At 32.0% G+C, this 16,748-nt stretch overlaps 2 protein-coding genes across 6 annotated transcripts in view; both read left to right on the top strand.

Annotated features, from left to right (window-relative positions):
* The window catches only part of LOC136968563 (muscleblind-like protein 1), a 194,829-nt gene extending 191,117 nt beyond the window's left edge, over positions 1-3,712 (top strand). For all 5 annotated transcript variants that reach the window (XM_067262575.1, XM_067262589.1, XM_067262581.1 and 2 more), the window contains 2 exons: positions 891-975; positions 1,153-3,712. In XM_067262575.1, coding sequence (XP_067118676.1) covers positions 891-925 — 35 coding nt within the window. In that variant the 3' untranslated portion in view covers positions 926-975; positions 1,153-3,712. The remainder of the gene's footprint in view (positions 1-890; positions 976-1,152) is intronic.
* Positions 3,713-6,206: 2,494 nt separating this feature from the next.
* Positions 6,207-7,710, top strand: LOC136968786 (uncharacterized). Its single transcript, XM_067262826.1, has 3 exons — positions 6,207-6,394; positions 6,498-6,599; positions 7,659-7,710. Exons 1-3 carry the CDS (start codon positions 6,207-6,209, stop codon positions 7,708-7,710), a joined length of 342 nt encoding a protein of 113 aa, XP_067118927.1.
* Positions 7,711-16,748: the final 9,038 nt, after the last annotated feature.

Genomic DNA, 16,748 nt, shown 5'->3' with positions numbered 1-16,748 from the left:
CACGACAAATGGCAGTAATCATGTTCTGTTTGCAGTTTTTCTATGTTATACTATGTCAGAAAGGAACCAGAAATACATGTGACTCCCCTTTTTATTAATGGAAGTTATAAAAATTACAACAAATTTTTAAAACAAATGTAATTTATGATAGTACATAATTGAAGCTTACAAATACATGTCATATTCTTAACAACAACAGTATTTCCGATATATTATTATTGAAGTTCATTTATAGAATGTTTAGGACAATATATTTACTGTTAGTGTTGCTTTACATCCTATCACATCATAAACATTATCATAAAAATAATCATAAAACTTTCAAAATCATTTTCTCAAAGTGGTCTCAAATACTACTGCTCGAATATTTTTCTATACTACAAATATGGCGTAAATGAGGTTGGATATTAATAAAGTTAAGTTTTATTAAATTTTCTGAGATTTGCAATAAGAACAATGGACTTTTAAACTTGTAACTATTTAAACAGTTTTAAAATTCTAAACATAAGATATTAAGTAATTTTATTCAAGCTCTCTTGGAGCCATTATAATTGTTTATTAATAAATATTAATGAGTATTAGCAAAGTTTATTATATAAAATTCAGATTTTGTTAATATTAACAATGAAAGATGGTTAACATAACACACAAAAAATAAAATATCGTATTCTTCAACATTTTAAGTATGTAATGTAGCATTCTTAATATAGTTTTTGTTTATTAAATGCACGAGTCATATATAATTAATGTTTATGAATAAATTTATCTTAGATAAGTTATTTGATAATGAATTATATTATGAAAAATGTTTAATAACAATAAATTCTTCATGTTATTTTTAATCTTATATATCATATAAAATATATTACTTTTTACGTATATGTTTTCAGTTGCTGGACACCCTACCAGTTTGCCGAGATTTTAAATCTAGCCAATGTAAGAGACCACAATGCCGTTATGTACATCTAGTGGAAGGTAACAGATTTAAAATTTCGATAATTTGTAAAATTAAATTTTGTGTAAATGTTATATCTTTATAATTATATTACAAAATTGTTTTTGCATCATTCCATATTTGTCGTGTAGTATAAGTATTTTTTATTGAAGGAAAAGATAAGTTGTTGATTAAAATTAAGAAACCTTTATTTTCAGATTATGTTGAAGTGGTGGATGGAAAAGTAACAGTATGCCGTGATGCTATGAAGGGAAAATGTAATCGTCCCCTTTGCAAATATTATCATGTGCCCTTACCACTCCCATTTTTTACTACGCTACTCTGACAGGGAATAGAGAAACAATGACTATATCACCAATGTGGTGTTTTCCTTGATGAAGTAAGACAGACTTCAAATTATGGCATGCAAACATTCACAAGTGCCCTGGTGAAATGATTTCAGAGCAAGTGTACATTTTTCTTCAAACCAAATCAAATTTCCCATCACTACATAAGTAGTAGAATGCTTCCTGTGATATAGTATATATCTTGTCCTGCACTTTTGGAAGACATTCTGAGGGGCAAAAATATTCCGTGTTCATGATGGCATCTAGTCAGATTGTTTATGTAAAGACTATTATCAAAAAAAAAAAGTATATTATATATATATATAACAACAAAGTGTTGTCAAAAACGAAAGGCCTAAGATATTATAGATAAACCTTACTGATTTGTGCCATTTATACTGTTTAGTTTAATTATTAATCGAAAATTTTGTATTGTTATTACTGTATATTTTAAGTTAGCTTACATCAATATCAACAATCGTTTTATTTACATAAAGCATATAAACCAAAACATGGCCCGAAAGTCTATGCAAACGTATTAAATGTTTTAATGTGAAAGTTATAAAAATACATTTTAATTTTTATTGTTATTTTTTAAGATTATATATAGGCCACAATGCAACAATAAGTTGAAAATCAATAAAATGCTGTTTATATTGATCATGTCATAAAAAGTCACTATGGTTTACAGACCAGATAAAGGTATTTTTAATAATGTTTTGTATGTCATGTTGTTTTATTACTAGCATATCTTTGTAAATTCTGGTAAAATGTTGTCACTGATATTTCTATTCGCTTTAATAAAAGTTTTATATTATAAATGTTTAATCATGGAATATTCAGTGGTGACAAAATATAGAATGAAATTTGTATATAAGAAAGGAAAATACCAAACCGAAGAAAAAAAAAGTTGTTTGTTGCATTGTCTATAACTATAAATATTAATTTGATTTAGTTGTTAGTATAAGTTTGTATAATTATTTTACAAAAAAAAAATGTATTTTGATCTATATACATAGTCAAAACTTTAATTTAAAAAAAGAAAAAAAATGGTGTGGTACCTGATCAATTTTAGAGATCATGTTTTGTAAAAAGAAAATATTACCAAATTACATATATGATAGATAATCATATGATTTAAACATGTGAATAGTTCTCATTGTTATTTTATATATAATTTAACTTTACTGTCCATCAAAATATTTCCTTAATGATTGTAACCACAGACAAATTGTCATTATTTAATATGTGATTTACTTCTGGTCCATTTAAAAATTTGAAAAAGAAAACAAAAGAGAGAGGGGGGTGTCAAGAAGTTTGCAGATAGTATTAAAAAGTTGTGTTATTAACACATATCAGTACAATTTGTGATTGACAGTGTGTCTGTGGTAATATGAATTTAGTTTGACAAAAAAAAAAAAAAGATATATATTGTGATTTTTTGAAATGTCAGTTTTTCTCATTGTTGATATGTATCTCTGTTGGCGGCATTACATAGAAGAAAAATCTGTAGGATCAAAAGAAATTTGATATAAAGTAAGAATAAGTGCAATAGTATAGGATTTTCTCTATGTAATGCTTCTGACTTAACTAACAGTCCAAAGCTGTTTGTCCTTTACCTGTCCATCCATAACCACAATCTAATCTGTGACATTCCTGTAGTGTCTATAAATATAATTAATAATTATAATATATAGTATATGCAGAAATGAAAAATTAACTCAACTGTTTATAAAGAAAATAATACAAAATTTAATTAATTATTCAAGACTTTCAGAATTCAAGAGTTAGAAAACTTAATAAATTTAAAATTTTATGCACTACATTTGGGAACAAACATGGAACTGCCCTTTATTTATAAAAAGTAATATGGGATGTAGATTATTTATCAGCCAATAGAAGACCAATATATAAAATAGAGGAAACAAACTGTTACAATCTCCATTTAGATCCAACGACTGAAAAAAAGTTGTTTACAAGTTTGAATAATGACTAGTTGCTGTCCTTGAGAATTGTTATCCGGGATTCACCATAGAGGCTGGTGCTAATCTCTCATGATTTGGAGCTAATAGACTTCATTGACAAATGTGATACTATCTTCAAAGTCAATAGTGAACTTTTCGAGTGCCACAAAAAAAACCTGTCGACCCAACATAGATAAATTGATCCGTGTGCACTATGTCCGTGTTTTCAGTATTTAGAATTAAATGTTACAATACCTCACAGATACAGATGATAACCTTCTAGAAACTGTCTAATTGTTATGTAGTTTGTGCAGATACTAGTTAATAGATCCAAAACTGCAATCTGTGATGAGCAAAGTTCCTTGTTTCAAATTCCTGTTAAAAAAATAATTTCCATGTTTTTCATTTAAAATGTTATATCATTTAAAATATAAAAAAAGATTTCCTGTAACAGGAACAGCACAAAAGTTATAAAATAAAATAAAAAAAAAATTAAATTAAAAATCCATTTACAAGGTTTTTTTTTCATTTTTAATCTATATCTCTCTCTCTTACTCTTTACACAAAAAAAAATATATATATATATGTATATCAACAATTAAAAATAGTTAATGTATGTAAATTATATTTTAATTTTATATATATATAAAATAAAAAAAATATTTGCATTTAAATATATAAAATGTGTTTTCTCTACAGTCGTCTGTATAGAAAACACGTAGAAGTTAGATATCAAAAAATGTTAAATATTAAAGAAGTTGTATGAAGTTTCAAAATTAAAAATTCAAATTATTGACGCCTTTAAAAAATGGCGAAACAAAATTATATAAAATCAAATAAAACGATATTTATTAACTATCATTTATATATATATATTTGCTGTTCCTGTTTTGATGCTTATTTTGCATCCAATATGTTAACCAAGTTTTTGATTTCATTTATAAGCAAAAAAAAATGAAAATATTTTAAATCATCAGTAAAGGTAACTAGAAACAAATTATACAAATATATATACAGATAACCAATTTTTTAAAATACTGGTTCTGCACATTTTGTATGAAAGAAAGTAGATTTTAGAAAGTGTTGAATTAAAATTTTCAATGTGTTGCAAATTATATTAACTAAAAATTTAGAAAACGTTCTCATTCGATTCTTGAGTGGTAGCATTTAAAAATCCGTTTACCACCCTGCAGCGACAAAGTCTAGCTTTAAATAATTGTATGAAAATATATAGATGTAATATGACGACAATAACACTTTTCGATGTTTGTACACAAATTTTTGCAAATAATGTTGATTAAATGAGTTATTACTGTTAAAAAAGTGGAAAATATCTTTATTGTTCTTAAATGAATTAAAATGGTTAATAAAAAGAAAAAAAAATCTATGTGGACCTGAAACTGAGCTATAATTTTATTTAAATCCTGTAATGTTTAAAAGGTATATATATATATATTAAAAAAGTTTGTTAGCCGTGTGACGTAACTGTAATCGACTAGTTTGTTTTCGACGACGACGACCGTATTATTATTTTACGACGATTACATGTTGTAGCTGAAGGTTTCAGGTCTAAAAGTAAATGTTATGTGCCTCTTCCCATTTTATGTTATTGAAATGTGAATAAAAATGACAACAATGAGTCAATTATTGTTGCTCAAAAAAAGCATTGGTTGAAAAGAAAAAAAAGGTGTTCAGATTGAATAATTGTCCATAGTTTAAATTAAGAAATTCTTTCTGAAGAATTGAGGCTCTAAAATCTTCAGTTACAAGGATCTCTACTTTTGTAAACAGTCGACAAAAGCTGGACTTGCCGAGCCAATTTAAAAATTCTAAAGTAAATGCTGCTTATCCCATTAAAAAATACTGACTAATCAAAAACAAAGTATCTTCCTTAATATGGCAATTCCATCATGTTAGAACTATAGTTAAGAGGCACGAATTGTTCTCCTGTAGTGTATTTCCTGATTGTATTGCTTATTACTGTACACTCTGCTTACAAGAAACTGCATTAAAATACTGTACTAACCAACAAACTTATTGAAAATAAAGTTACCTTTGTACAGATCTCTTTTTTGTAATTTTTTTAATCAATGGCGGCGATTTGCGAGCTTGTTACTTTCGAGTAAATAATACCCGTAAAACTGTAACCTCTATTATAAAAATTATATAAAAAAACTTTTATAATTCTAAATAGAATATTATTATATAGAAATTAAAGAATATCATAGCCTTTCAGGAGTCATATAGCACTTCAAAAAATACAAACTAAAATAGAGAAAAAACTTATATGTATATCTTCTATAAAATAAAAATATTTAAAATAGCACAATATTAACAGATATTTTCAGTAGAGAGAAAATGAATACTACTTATTTAACTTTTCAAAATTATTCCGAAAGAGTAAAAACTACATTAATGTATTTAAAAGTAACAATAAAAAAATGTCAAAACAACAATACGAGATTGATTTGAAGATAGATAGACATATTGAGAAAATTTGATTATGATAATATGATACGATATAAAACTTTTCTCAACCTTTCTGAGGCCACGAAACACCATTTGTATTGTTTTTATGGTGCAGAGCATAAGTATCAATATAAGCAATTCCATGTTTACTATTCTTAGGAAGCAATAAAGTAATATGTTGTAATATATTGGAATAAATTGCAACAAAAGCTTTAAAATCTTTTTCATGAAACATTCAAGTTTGCAAATACCAGATAAGAATCACTGATAAGGTGCTCCACAAAAGTATAGAACCACTCAAAAAATTAGTCAGAACATGCACTAATAGATAGATGCTGAATTACACATAAAAAATCTATTTCTAAGTTATAAAAACCTGATTTTAGGAAACTTCTAATTCTAATTTGTGGCTGACTGTGGAATAGCAATGAAGTCAATTTACATACTGCCATCTTCTCGCAAGTTTGAAGTGTAAAAGTATTTTTTTTCGTCATGCCTCGTGATACCCATTTAACAGACTTTGAGAAAGGACAAATTGTAGCTTTGGGAAGCACTGGTTTAAGTCTTCAGGCAATAGCAAACAGCATCAAGTGTTCAAAAAAGATAGTTCAGCATTATTTGTCAAATCCTGCAAATTATGGACCAAAGTGTAAAAGTGGACATCCATCAAAGCTTACCCTGTGAGACTGCAGACGAATTGTTAATGCGCCTCTAATCCACTATGTCCAAGCATCAAATTCAAGACAATTTGGGTATTCAAGTATATCACAAAACTATTTGAAGGGTTTTACACAACATCATTGTTCAGTCTCGAATGAGAAGTGCCCTTAAACCGGAGCACAACTTGATTTCGCTAGGAAAAATATGGCCACTTAGTGGAATAAGGTAAGTTTTTTGTTTTGTTTAGATCTATCGTGCTAGCACAAGAAATAACAATCTTTTTGTCACATAGATAATCTTAATCTTTTCGGACGAAAAAAAATTTAATTTGGATGGACCAAATGGTTTAGCATTGTACTGGTTTGATTTACGAAAAGATCCCAAGTACTTTTCATGAAGGAACTTTCGGTGATGGGAGTGTTATGGTTTGGGGTGCTTTTTCTGCATTGGGAAAATTGGATTTGGCATTTGTTATCTGTCACATGATCAGTGCTGATTATCAACAAGTTCTGGAGAACAAATTGCTCCCATACAAGTGTAGATTCAGAAGAATTCTTGTTATTTTCCAACAAGACAACACATCTATCATGTATCACAAGATACGAAACATTGGTTTGAAAATAAATGGATTGGCCAGTTTGTTCTCCTGATTGCAACCCTATAGAAAACGTTTGGGGGATGTTGGTTGACCAAATTTATGACCAAAATCATCCAGAATGCCAATATTGAACACTTAAAACAAGCAATTGTCACTGCTTGGAACTTTCTTGAGGTATCAATCATAAAAAACTTTGTTGATAGCATGCCAAATTGCACTTTCGATATTATTAGTAAAGGAGGTGTGCAAATAAATTACTAAATTAAACTATTTTGTAGTATTTAATGCTTTTTGCATTTCTAGTCAATTCTATACTTTTGTGATGCTTAAAATCAGTTTTTTTTACAATTTCTGCTGTTTACTGCAATATAGGAAACTATGAAAAATATGAAATATTTTTCATAGTTTCCTATATTTCATATTTCATAGTTTCCTATATTTCTTATATTTCATATTTACTGCAATATGAAACTATGCAATATAGGAAACTATTTTGACAAATTGTTTTCTTACATCCTGAACAATATAAGAAAGGTAGTTACATCATTTGTGTAATTCCTAACCTTTGAATAGTAAATTTGCAGCAGTTCTATACTTTTGTGGAGCACCTTATAAAACAATGCTGTATAATATTGCTTTATCCTGTTATATTACATAATAAATAGCTTTTAATTTTAATACTGTAGGAATCTGGGTTTAGCAGACATTCTCAGGCCTGGAGAATTTGTCCACTTATGACAAGCACCTATTAAAATATTCATCATATATTTTGAACACTTAGTGGGTTTTTATATAACTGATGTATGGTTTTGTTTTGTAAACATTCTGCAATATGAACTGAAACCAAAAATAGCCAATTTCCAAAATTATAGAACTGTTTTTATGCAATAATTAATTAGCATAATTTGGCACTAGAAGTGTTAAGTGCCATTTTTTGTATTAAATTTAATAATTACAAATTAATTAATTCAAAAAAAATCTAGAAGTAAAGATTTGACCCTGGAGTGAGACTCAAAACTGCAACTACTGTAGGAACTAAGCGTAGCAGTGCCTCATAGCAATAGACTCAATAACTTGTGTAACTGATTTGAGTGGTAAACACTATAATAGTACTATAGTACTATAGTGTTGCGATGAATATGAACAATTTAATTTTAAAATACAGATTCTAAAATATAGCATTTGAATAGAGATGGTTTATTTGAAAATAAAAATTTGCAAACATATTATTCGTGTAATTGAGCATGGATCTAATCAGGCATCCGTAGAGGATAGGGGAGGACTTGCCCTCCCCTGGAATCGAGCAAAACATTCCGCAAATTATAATAATAAAAGTGACTGAGATAGGTAATCTTATGCTCTTGATCATGGAACACTGATGCAATACAGTATTCTATAACCTACTTGTGAGAAAACCAAAAAAATCATATTAAATAAAAATTTATTGATGTAATTATTTGTTTCCTAACTTTGCCTCCTGTGGGCACACACGGACTGGAGATGGAGATGTACAAATCGACCAAAAATTCTAAATGTGTCAATGCTAAAGATGCAGCTAGCATTTCCAATGTGTGAAAATTTTTCCGAGATTCATCAATACAAAGGAATGATGTTGTGAGGTATAACACACCCCTTTTTTACTTAGTTTATTATCTTTTGTTTTTATTATGTTTTATTTTTAATATTTTTACTTACTACTAGTAATTAGGATTGTGTTTATTTAGCATCTGTTGCTAAATAAACATGGTATACTTGTTAAAATGTTCTTATTTAACATTTAATTTAATCCTAGAATTGCGTAAACAAATATTCTAGAATTTCCCTATTTGACTTTTAAAATTTGTTATAAATTTTGTAACATCCTTTTTATCTGCATTCTTTTAACAATTCTAACTTACTTCAAATGTTTTTGACCATCTTTAAAGCTGTTCCTCAACTTTGTGATTTTTTAAAGTCAATTGTGTTTTTAAATGATTATTTTTGGTTATTAAAAATTAATTTAAATTTTAAAAATTTCAAATGAATTTAAAATGCAGTTTTTCTGATATTTTTGTTGATTTTATTTACAATACAGTAGACCCCCCTATAACACGGTAGATACGTTCCGTGTTATATGAATCCATGTTGTACGAGTCACTTAAATACATGAGCAATCACAGCCCGGCACGTATGCAGTTTTGGGGCTATGGCTGTTTGAAAGGTTTTCTTCCATAAAATTAACCGATTCTAGACTAATTTGACTCGACATTTCGAAAACGCATATAATTTTTTGGGAATAATCCATATAAACTATGCTATAAACAAAAAATTGTAGGATTACTTATCGAGTGTGCGCCGTTCGACGATGCCATTGCTTAAGCTTGTTTCGTCACGGAGTGGCTCGTCAAACGGCAGGCGCGTGTTTCCTGATAAGTTATTTTTCTGTGAAAAATTCCTTGAACTTTCGAGACATCATTAATATAAATATAATTTTTATGGCCGTTGAATAATAAATGTTTTTTAGTAGGTTCCAGTGCTCGTTTAAACTCAACAGTTTGTACAATAATTTGCTATTGGTCCAGATTCGACCAATCCCGTCGCGACACGAGTCGGTGATGACATTTTACCGTGTTATACTAGTCTCTTTTAGCGTGTTACACGAATACGATCGCAACTTTTTTGCAGTGTTATATGAATCCGTGTTATAGAGGGGTCTACTGTATATCCAAGAATTAAAAAAATATCAATTTAATTTTTAAATCATCAGGGGGTTTCTATTTTTGTTGTTATCTCTTGTCTTCAAGAAACAGTACTTTAATTTACTATTTAATATTTTTAAATTTCATGTTTTTATAGAATTTATACTTTTGTAGAAATTTTGAAAAATCATATAAGTTTACTATTAATTTAGAATACATAACTTGATTCAAAATTTGAATTGATATAAACTGCTCACCATGCAGTTTAAATCAATCCAAATTTAACAATTTAGAATTTTGAAAAACTTGTTAATCAATTTGAGGTTCTCAAATCTTGTGACATTGTTGTGAGACAAGACCTTGGCCAAATCAGTGGCCGGTCTGCAATTCCTCACTTTAATCTCTTTTCAGTGTACCTCTTGATGTGGGGACCTCCCAGAGATGGTTAGTATTTCTCCTATTCTATCTCTGCAATCTGAAGGTTCACCCACCCACATGTTTGCTGTGCATGGTGATCCATATGATGGAAAAGAGGGATCCTGGTAGTTGAGGGACGACACACTGTTCCCAACACACTGCTTTGACCCTTGTGTTGTATAAACAGGAGACTCAAACCAGGCTCCATTTGAGTCAATCAGTTGGTTGTTGAGTCCTTTGGATCTCGGCTCTGAGTCAACTGATTACTGCAGACCTTGGAGACATATCCCTGCTTGACAGCCTTGTCATGTCAGATAAGATATGCTCTTCTTGACTGCATTGTGAGGGTATAGCTCCTGGGAAAACCTGGTGTGATGGTCTATGGGAATCTCTCATGTGATAGCATCCCCATTGGGCCCCATGGTGGGTGGGGTTACATAACAAAAAATATGGGTTCTAAAAAGTGAAACAAACTTCTTGTTATGGCTCCTTGCTTCGATAAAGGTTTTCTTGTCTTCTTGATCTCCTTTTGTGTTGTTTCTTTCAGCTCAGTTAGGAGACTTTTAGCATGGTGAGTAAGAAATTCATTTGGGTGAATTGAAGTATCTGTTTGAACTCCACATGTCTTTGTGGATTTCAGAACAGCAGCAAATGTCTTTTCTTTGGTTCACTTAATGCAATCATACAATGGGCCTCTACATAGGATAGGTTTTTAGTAGTTTTGACCCTTTGAATCTCGTTCTCTTGTTGCCATGTTGGACATTTTCAGGAGTAGGCAGGATGGACACCTTTGCAGTTTACACAGTTTGGAGTAGTATTCACTTCTGCACTGTGCACATACATTTTTTTCCTTCGCATGATGTTTGTGAATGTCAAAATGCTGGCATTTGAAGCAACACAGCAGATTTGGGACATACAGGTGAACTAGACAACTTATGTATCCTGCAGCAACGGTAGACAGCAATGTTGGTTTGTTAAAGATGAGAACAAGATGTTTTGTTGGTATCAACTTGCCATCTTGATGAATGGAGATATGTCGAATAGGCAAGGCTTACTGGAAATGTTCTCTTTTGCAAAAGTGAAAGCAGCTCTCTCTAAAGCCTGAAAGACATCAGAAGCTGTCTACAAGTGAGTCCTCTGATGTCTCTTCATCAGAGACAAATATGGATTTGACACAACTGGTTTCATATCCCAAAGAAAAACCACCAGTCAAACTAAAAATGCTGCCTCAAACACATAATGGATTATAGAATAATCCAATGGAACTGTTGTGGTTTCTGCAACAACTATTCTGACGTTAAACAACTAACATCTTCCATTCCATCCCTCTGTGTAGCATTCCAGGAAACACATCTAAAACCAGGAAAAATAGTTTCTTTAAAAGGATTCATTCCCTACCACAAGGATGATGATAGCCACAACTGTGCCAATGGAGGTACGGCTATACTGGTTTCACACTACATCCTATCCTTGCCCGTACAAATAACCAGACTTGCAAGCAGTGGCAGTCAGGATTTCTGTAACTGTCAGTTTATTCTATATACTTGCCACCAGATGTCAGAGTCAATGAGGATGAATTGGATACCTTGGTTGAACAGCTGCAAACTCCATTCCTTCTATTCGGTGATTTCAATGGCCACAGTCCAATGTGGGGTAATCCTAACATCAGTTGTTGAGGCAGAGCCATTGAGAGACTTATATATATTCACCAACTGTATCTATTTAATACTGGAGAAGTGACATACAGTACTTCCATGCCCCAACCACTGCCATTGATTTATCATTAGCAACCCCAAACATGTTTACAATGTTTTTATGGGAGGTTGGATCTAATCCAATTTCCAGCGACCATTTCCCAATATTTCTAAAATACAGAGGCAGAGAAAGCAGTGAAACAGCTTGTCCACCATGCTGGAAACTGGATACAGCTGACTGGCATGCATTTGCCTTTACTGCCAACATCTCTGAGGAAATGGTCAATATTACTGAAATCAATGATACAGTTGAAGCTGTCATTTCCAGCATTATCCAGGCAGCTGAAAAAAACAATGGGGAAAACATCAACCAGATATCCAAAGTCATGGTAGAACCAGGATTGCAAGGCAGCATACAAAAAAAAGGTGGCATGGGGATTTTCAGAAGATACTCTACTGCTAGCAATTTAATTGCATTTTCAAAAAGCAAAAGCAAATGCCAAAAGAATAAGTAGGCCTCTTCCTCCAAAGGAATTTTTGGAGGAAGTGTGTATCTAGTATAACATCTTCCACTAGCTCAAAAGCAGTCTGGGATAGTCTGTAAAATTAATGGAAAATATACCTCTCAGTCTTTGTCCATGCTGGAAAATAATAGCATAATATTCAGTGATATACAAGGTATTGCTGATTTGTTAGGTGAAACCTTTTCCTCTTCATCTAGCAATATAGTGTATTCAAGAAATTTTTAAGCTTATAAAGCCCAAACAAAAAAACAGATGAGGAATGGAAATTCAAACATTAATGAAGAATACAATGTGCCATCCATCAGGATAGAACCACAGCTCTCTGTTGCTCAGGGAATACTGCTGTAGGTCTGAATAAAATCCACTACAGCATGATTACTAAGGGAATTGTTTGACAGATTTTTAATCTTTTACGTCTGTTAACAGAGTATGGGCAGAGCATGCTTTTCCTGACACTTGAAGGCTATCAAATATTATTCCCATTCTCAGGCCAGGCAAAAAATGTAAGAATCCTTCTAATTACAGACCAATCTCTCTGACGAGTTGTGTCTGTAAACTCTTTGAGAGAATAGTAAACAATGTCTCATGTTTCTCTTAGAGAAAAACGATTATTTTTCATCATATCAGGGTGGATTTCGTAGAAACAGAAGACAATTTAGTAAATCTCAAAACAACTGTACACAAAGCATTTGTTCGACAACAGCACTTAGTGTCTGTGTTCTTCAATATAGAGAAGGCTTACAATGATTGCTAGTGATATTCTGTAATCTGCACCAATTTGGATTGCAGGGTGACTTGCCAATTTTTATAAAAACTTTCTACAGAATCAAAGATTCCAAGTTAGGATGGGCACCACTTTATCCGCTCCTTTCACACAAGGTGTTCCTCGGGGTTCTGTTTTGAGTGTGACTGTTCCTAATTAAAATTAACAGCATAGCTAACTGGCTCCCTCTCAATGTGAAACACACTGTATGTGGATGACTTTCAGATCTCATGTCAGTCCAGTAATACGAATTTCATCAAGAGACAACTGCAAACTTCCCTAAATTGCATGTACGACTGGTCCAAGACCGATGGTTTTACCTTTAGTATGGAGACCTTGTGCACTCACTTTTGCCGAAGGCGTGGTTTGCCCGATCCACCCCAATCCTGAAATTCACTTAAATAGGGTTAAAATTCCAATGGTCAATGAAACTAAGTTTCTGGGTGTTCTGTTTGACCAAAAATTGACCTTCTTGCCAGTGGCGTGGCGTGGGTGTCAGCTGCCCAGGGCGGAGAAAAATTTTGCCGCCCCCTTACTTAGGTATTCTTACAAGATATTATTATTTATCGTAAAATTTTGCCGCCCCCTAAAAGTGCCGCCCGGGGTGGGCCGCCCCTGTCGCCCCCACTACGCTACGCCACTGCTTCTTGCCACACTTAGTCAACTTGAAGAGATGTCAAAAGTCTCTAAACCTTTTAAAGGTACTATGTTGCTCATCCTGGAAGCAGACTATGCTCGGGATTTATAGAGCCCTTGTCCGCTTTAAGCTGGATTATGGATGCATTGTATATGGCTCTACGTGAGAATCTACCCTTCATATGCTGAATCCAATCCACCATCAAGTATTGCATTTGTGCACTAGTGCTTTTCAGACTTCTGTCCAAAACCTGTATGCTTATGAGGTCTCCACTATCACTCAGAAGGTTTAGTCTGAGATTTCATTTTAAGGTAATAGAAAAAAGACAACCGTTCTCTCTGGTTTATTCTACAATATCAAATACTCAGCTGAAAAGATTATTTGCAGCCCATCCATTTAGTGTCCCTACAAATATAAGAACTAGACACAAGTAACATTTCAAAGCCCGAGGTTAACAGGAGTTGACCAAGGTGATATACTGTGATAAGAGTAGACCTTAGCTTAAAGCACTTTTCTAAAGAATCCACTCCAGATTACATGTATAGACAGCACTTTGCAGAAATTCAACACAGTTACAGGAATTTAATTCCTATTTACACTGATGGATCTAAATCGGATAACTACATTGGCTCAGCCTTTGTCTGCCAGGATGAAATCAGGCAGAACAAATATCACCAAATTCTTCCATTTTCACTGCAAATCTGCAGACTATCCATTTAAGGTAAAAGTATATAAGTAGAAAAAGTCATCGTTGCTGCCTGATTTACACTGACTCAGTTAGTACACTTCAGGCTTGATCTCGTCCAAACCTAGTTCTCACTCCACAGTGATTAAAATTTGTAAACTGATTTGCCATCTTTTTGCAAGTAATTCCTCTCTAAAATTTTGTTGGGTCCTGGGCCATATAAGAATAAGAGGGAATGAACAAGCTGACAGCTGCAAAGTTAGCTAGTCCTTTACAGCACTCAATGCCTATCGAAGGAGGCAACTTGAATCTAGTCGTTAAATGACTAGCAGAGAGATGGCAAAACATGTGGAATGCACAAGTCCACAATAAACTACATGAGATCAAACCTTTGATAGAAAATTGGACACACACAATAGGTTTACGAAAGGAGATCCAAAGTAATACTTGGCTGATTCATCAATACTTTTTGAAGGGTGATGACCAGTAAGTATGCCACTATTGCAACTGTACTGTAAGTTGTTACACATGTACTGTGCAAATACCTGAATTTGAGGGAGCTCACACAAGTCATTTTGGAAATGGAAGCGTGTCAAGAATTTTGAGCCACAGGCCAAATCTTGACAAGCTACTGAACTTTCTGAAAGTTGTTAATTTTTACAAAGAGATTTGATTATGCATTTATTTATTTATTGTAGTATAGTTCCCAGAATATTTTGTCGTCATTCTGATAAATATATGTACAAAATGCAACGACCTATCTATTTATTTATTTCATGTAAAACTTACACAATGTGTCATGGCACAGTATAGCTTGTATGGCTCTTGTGCCAACCGATCAAACTTTTCAGTGTTGTGCCCATGTGTTTGAATGAAAAGTGATTACACTCAACAGGGACCTGTTTTTTTTTCCTGGTAATATGTATAGCTGCTCATAGTTACTACGTTACCAGTTTGCAGAGATGGAGTTACAAGTCCTACAGGATCTTAGATTTGTTGGCTCTCAGAAGTTTACTAGGTGCTGACGAATAAGGAACCTAAAAGCAGATAAAGCAAAATTCAAGTCTGACGGTGGAAGCCGTGAAACGAGTGCATACCATACCATTTCTGTTTATGCAAAGGTATTTAAGCAATAAAGTGGAATTAAGAAACATTGACTAGGCTGTAGGGAAAAAAAAAACCTTGAAATTCCCACACCTTGTCTCTCCTGTCCCATATCAACTTGTTAGAAAAATAGCAAGGGTTTTTTTATTTTGAGGTCATAGCAATGTAGCAGCACCTCCATCCTAACAAGCCAATAACGGAAATTTTTTGTCATTTTTATATATCCATATGAAAATACAACATACAAATCTTGTTCCCCATATTTCAGTTCTTATGCTTTTCAAATCAGCTTACATTACTTTACTTTCGTGTGCCCTTAGTATCACTTTTAAATATTAAAAAATTCGTGACAAAGTTAAGAAGACTTCATCATTTCCTTTGAGAAAAATTGCAATGTTATTTAAATAAATGTTTTAAATACAAATTTACTTTTTTTGTTATTTTAATATTTTTACTTTCTCAATTAATTAGAAAAAAAGACTTCTAAAAGTCTCTATCAAAATGTCGGGATATTGCCAACCATCTGGAATGAGATATCATATCTCCTCAGGATCTGGTAACCATTAATTACACTTTATTCAAGTCTCTATAGCAATATACAGTCAAAATACAATGAAAACACTTGGACATTAATTATCTTTAAATCTATAAGTTGCTAGTTATGGCAACTCTTTGCTGGCTAGCTTTTAAATTATTGATTCTGAACGCTACAATATACTTTGATATACAGTAGAGAGTCGAAAATCAGAATCAATTGGGGACTGGGGTTGTTCAGATTAGTGATTTGTTCCGATTACCGATTATGTACGAAAAAATATATTAACCTGTCCGATGTTCAAATTTTTCTCCATTGCGTGTCGCTTCGTGTTGAATTTTCGTCGATTTTAAGCCTAACGAAAATTTTTATAATAATAATTGAGGCTATCGTATCGTTAAAAATTATTTCTTCATTTTGTACAAACAAAATAAATATATTGAAGAATATAAAAACATGAAAATTATACTTTAGAAGTAAATCTAGTATCAAAAACGTTCAATTCAGCACGACACAGTCTGACTGAAGATCGTTCCGATTAACGACTCTCTACTGTACTACTATAAAAAAATTCATCTCGAAATTTCAAAAGTAAAAACTCTTAAGTGCTCCTGTGTAGTTGTAAAAATATTAAATATTCGAAAGTTAGGCCCTCAAATATTTATGCTCATTTTTTTTGGACCACCCTATACTGGCACTGTTCTGTAAGTAAATTTTTTAAAATAATTTTAAGTGCTAA

Source organism: Centruroides vittatus, unplaced genomic scaffold, assembly GCF_030686945.1.
Source record: "Centruroides vittatus isolate TY-2023 unplaced genomic scaffold, ASM3068694v2 contig_1033, whole genome shotgun sequence".
Lineage (NCBI taxonomy): Eukaryota > Metazoa > Arthropoda > Arachnida > Scorpiones > Buthidae > Centruroides > Centruroides vittatus.
This window is presented reverse-complemented; position numbering and strand designations above follow the sequence as displayed.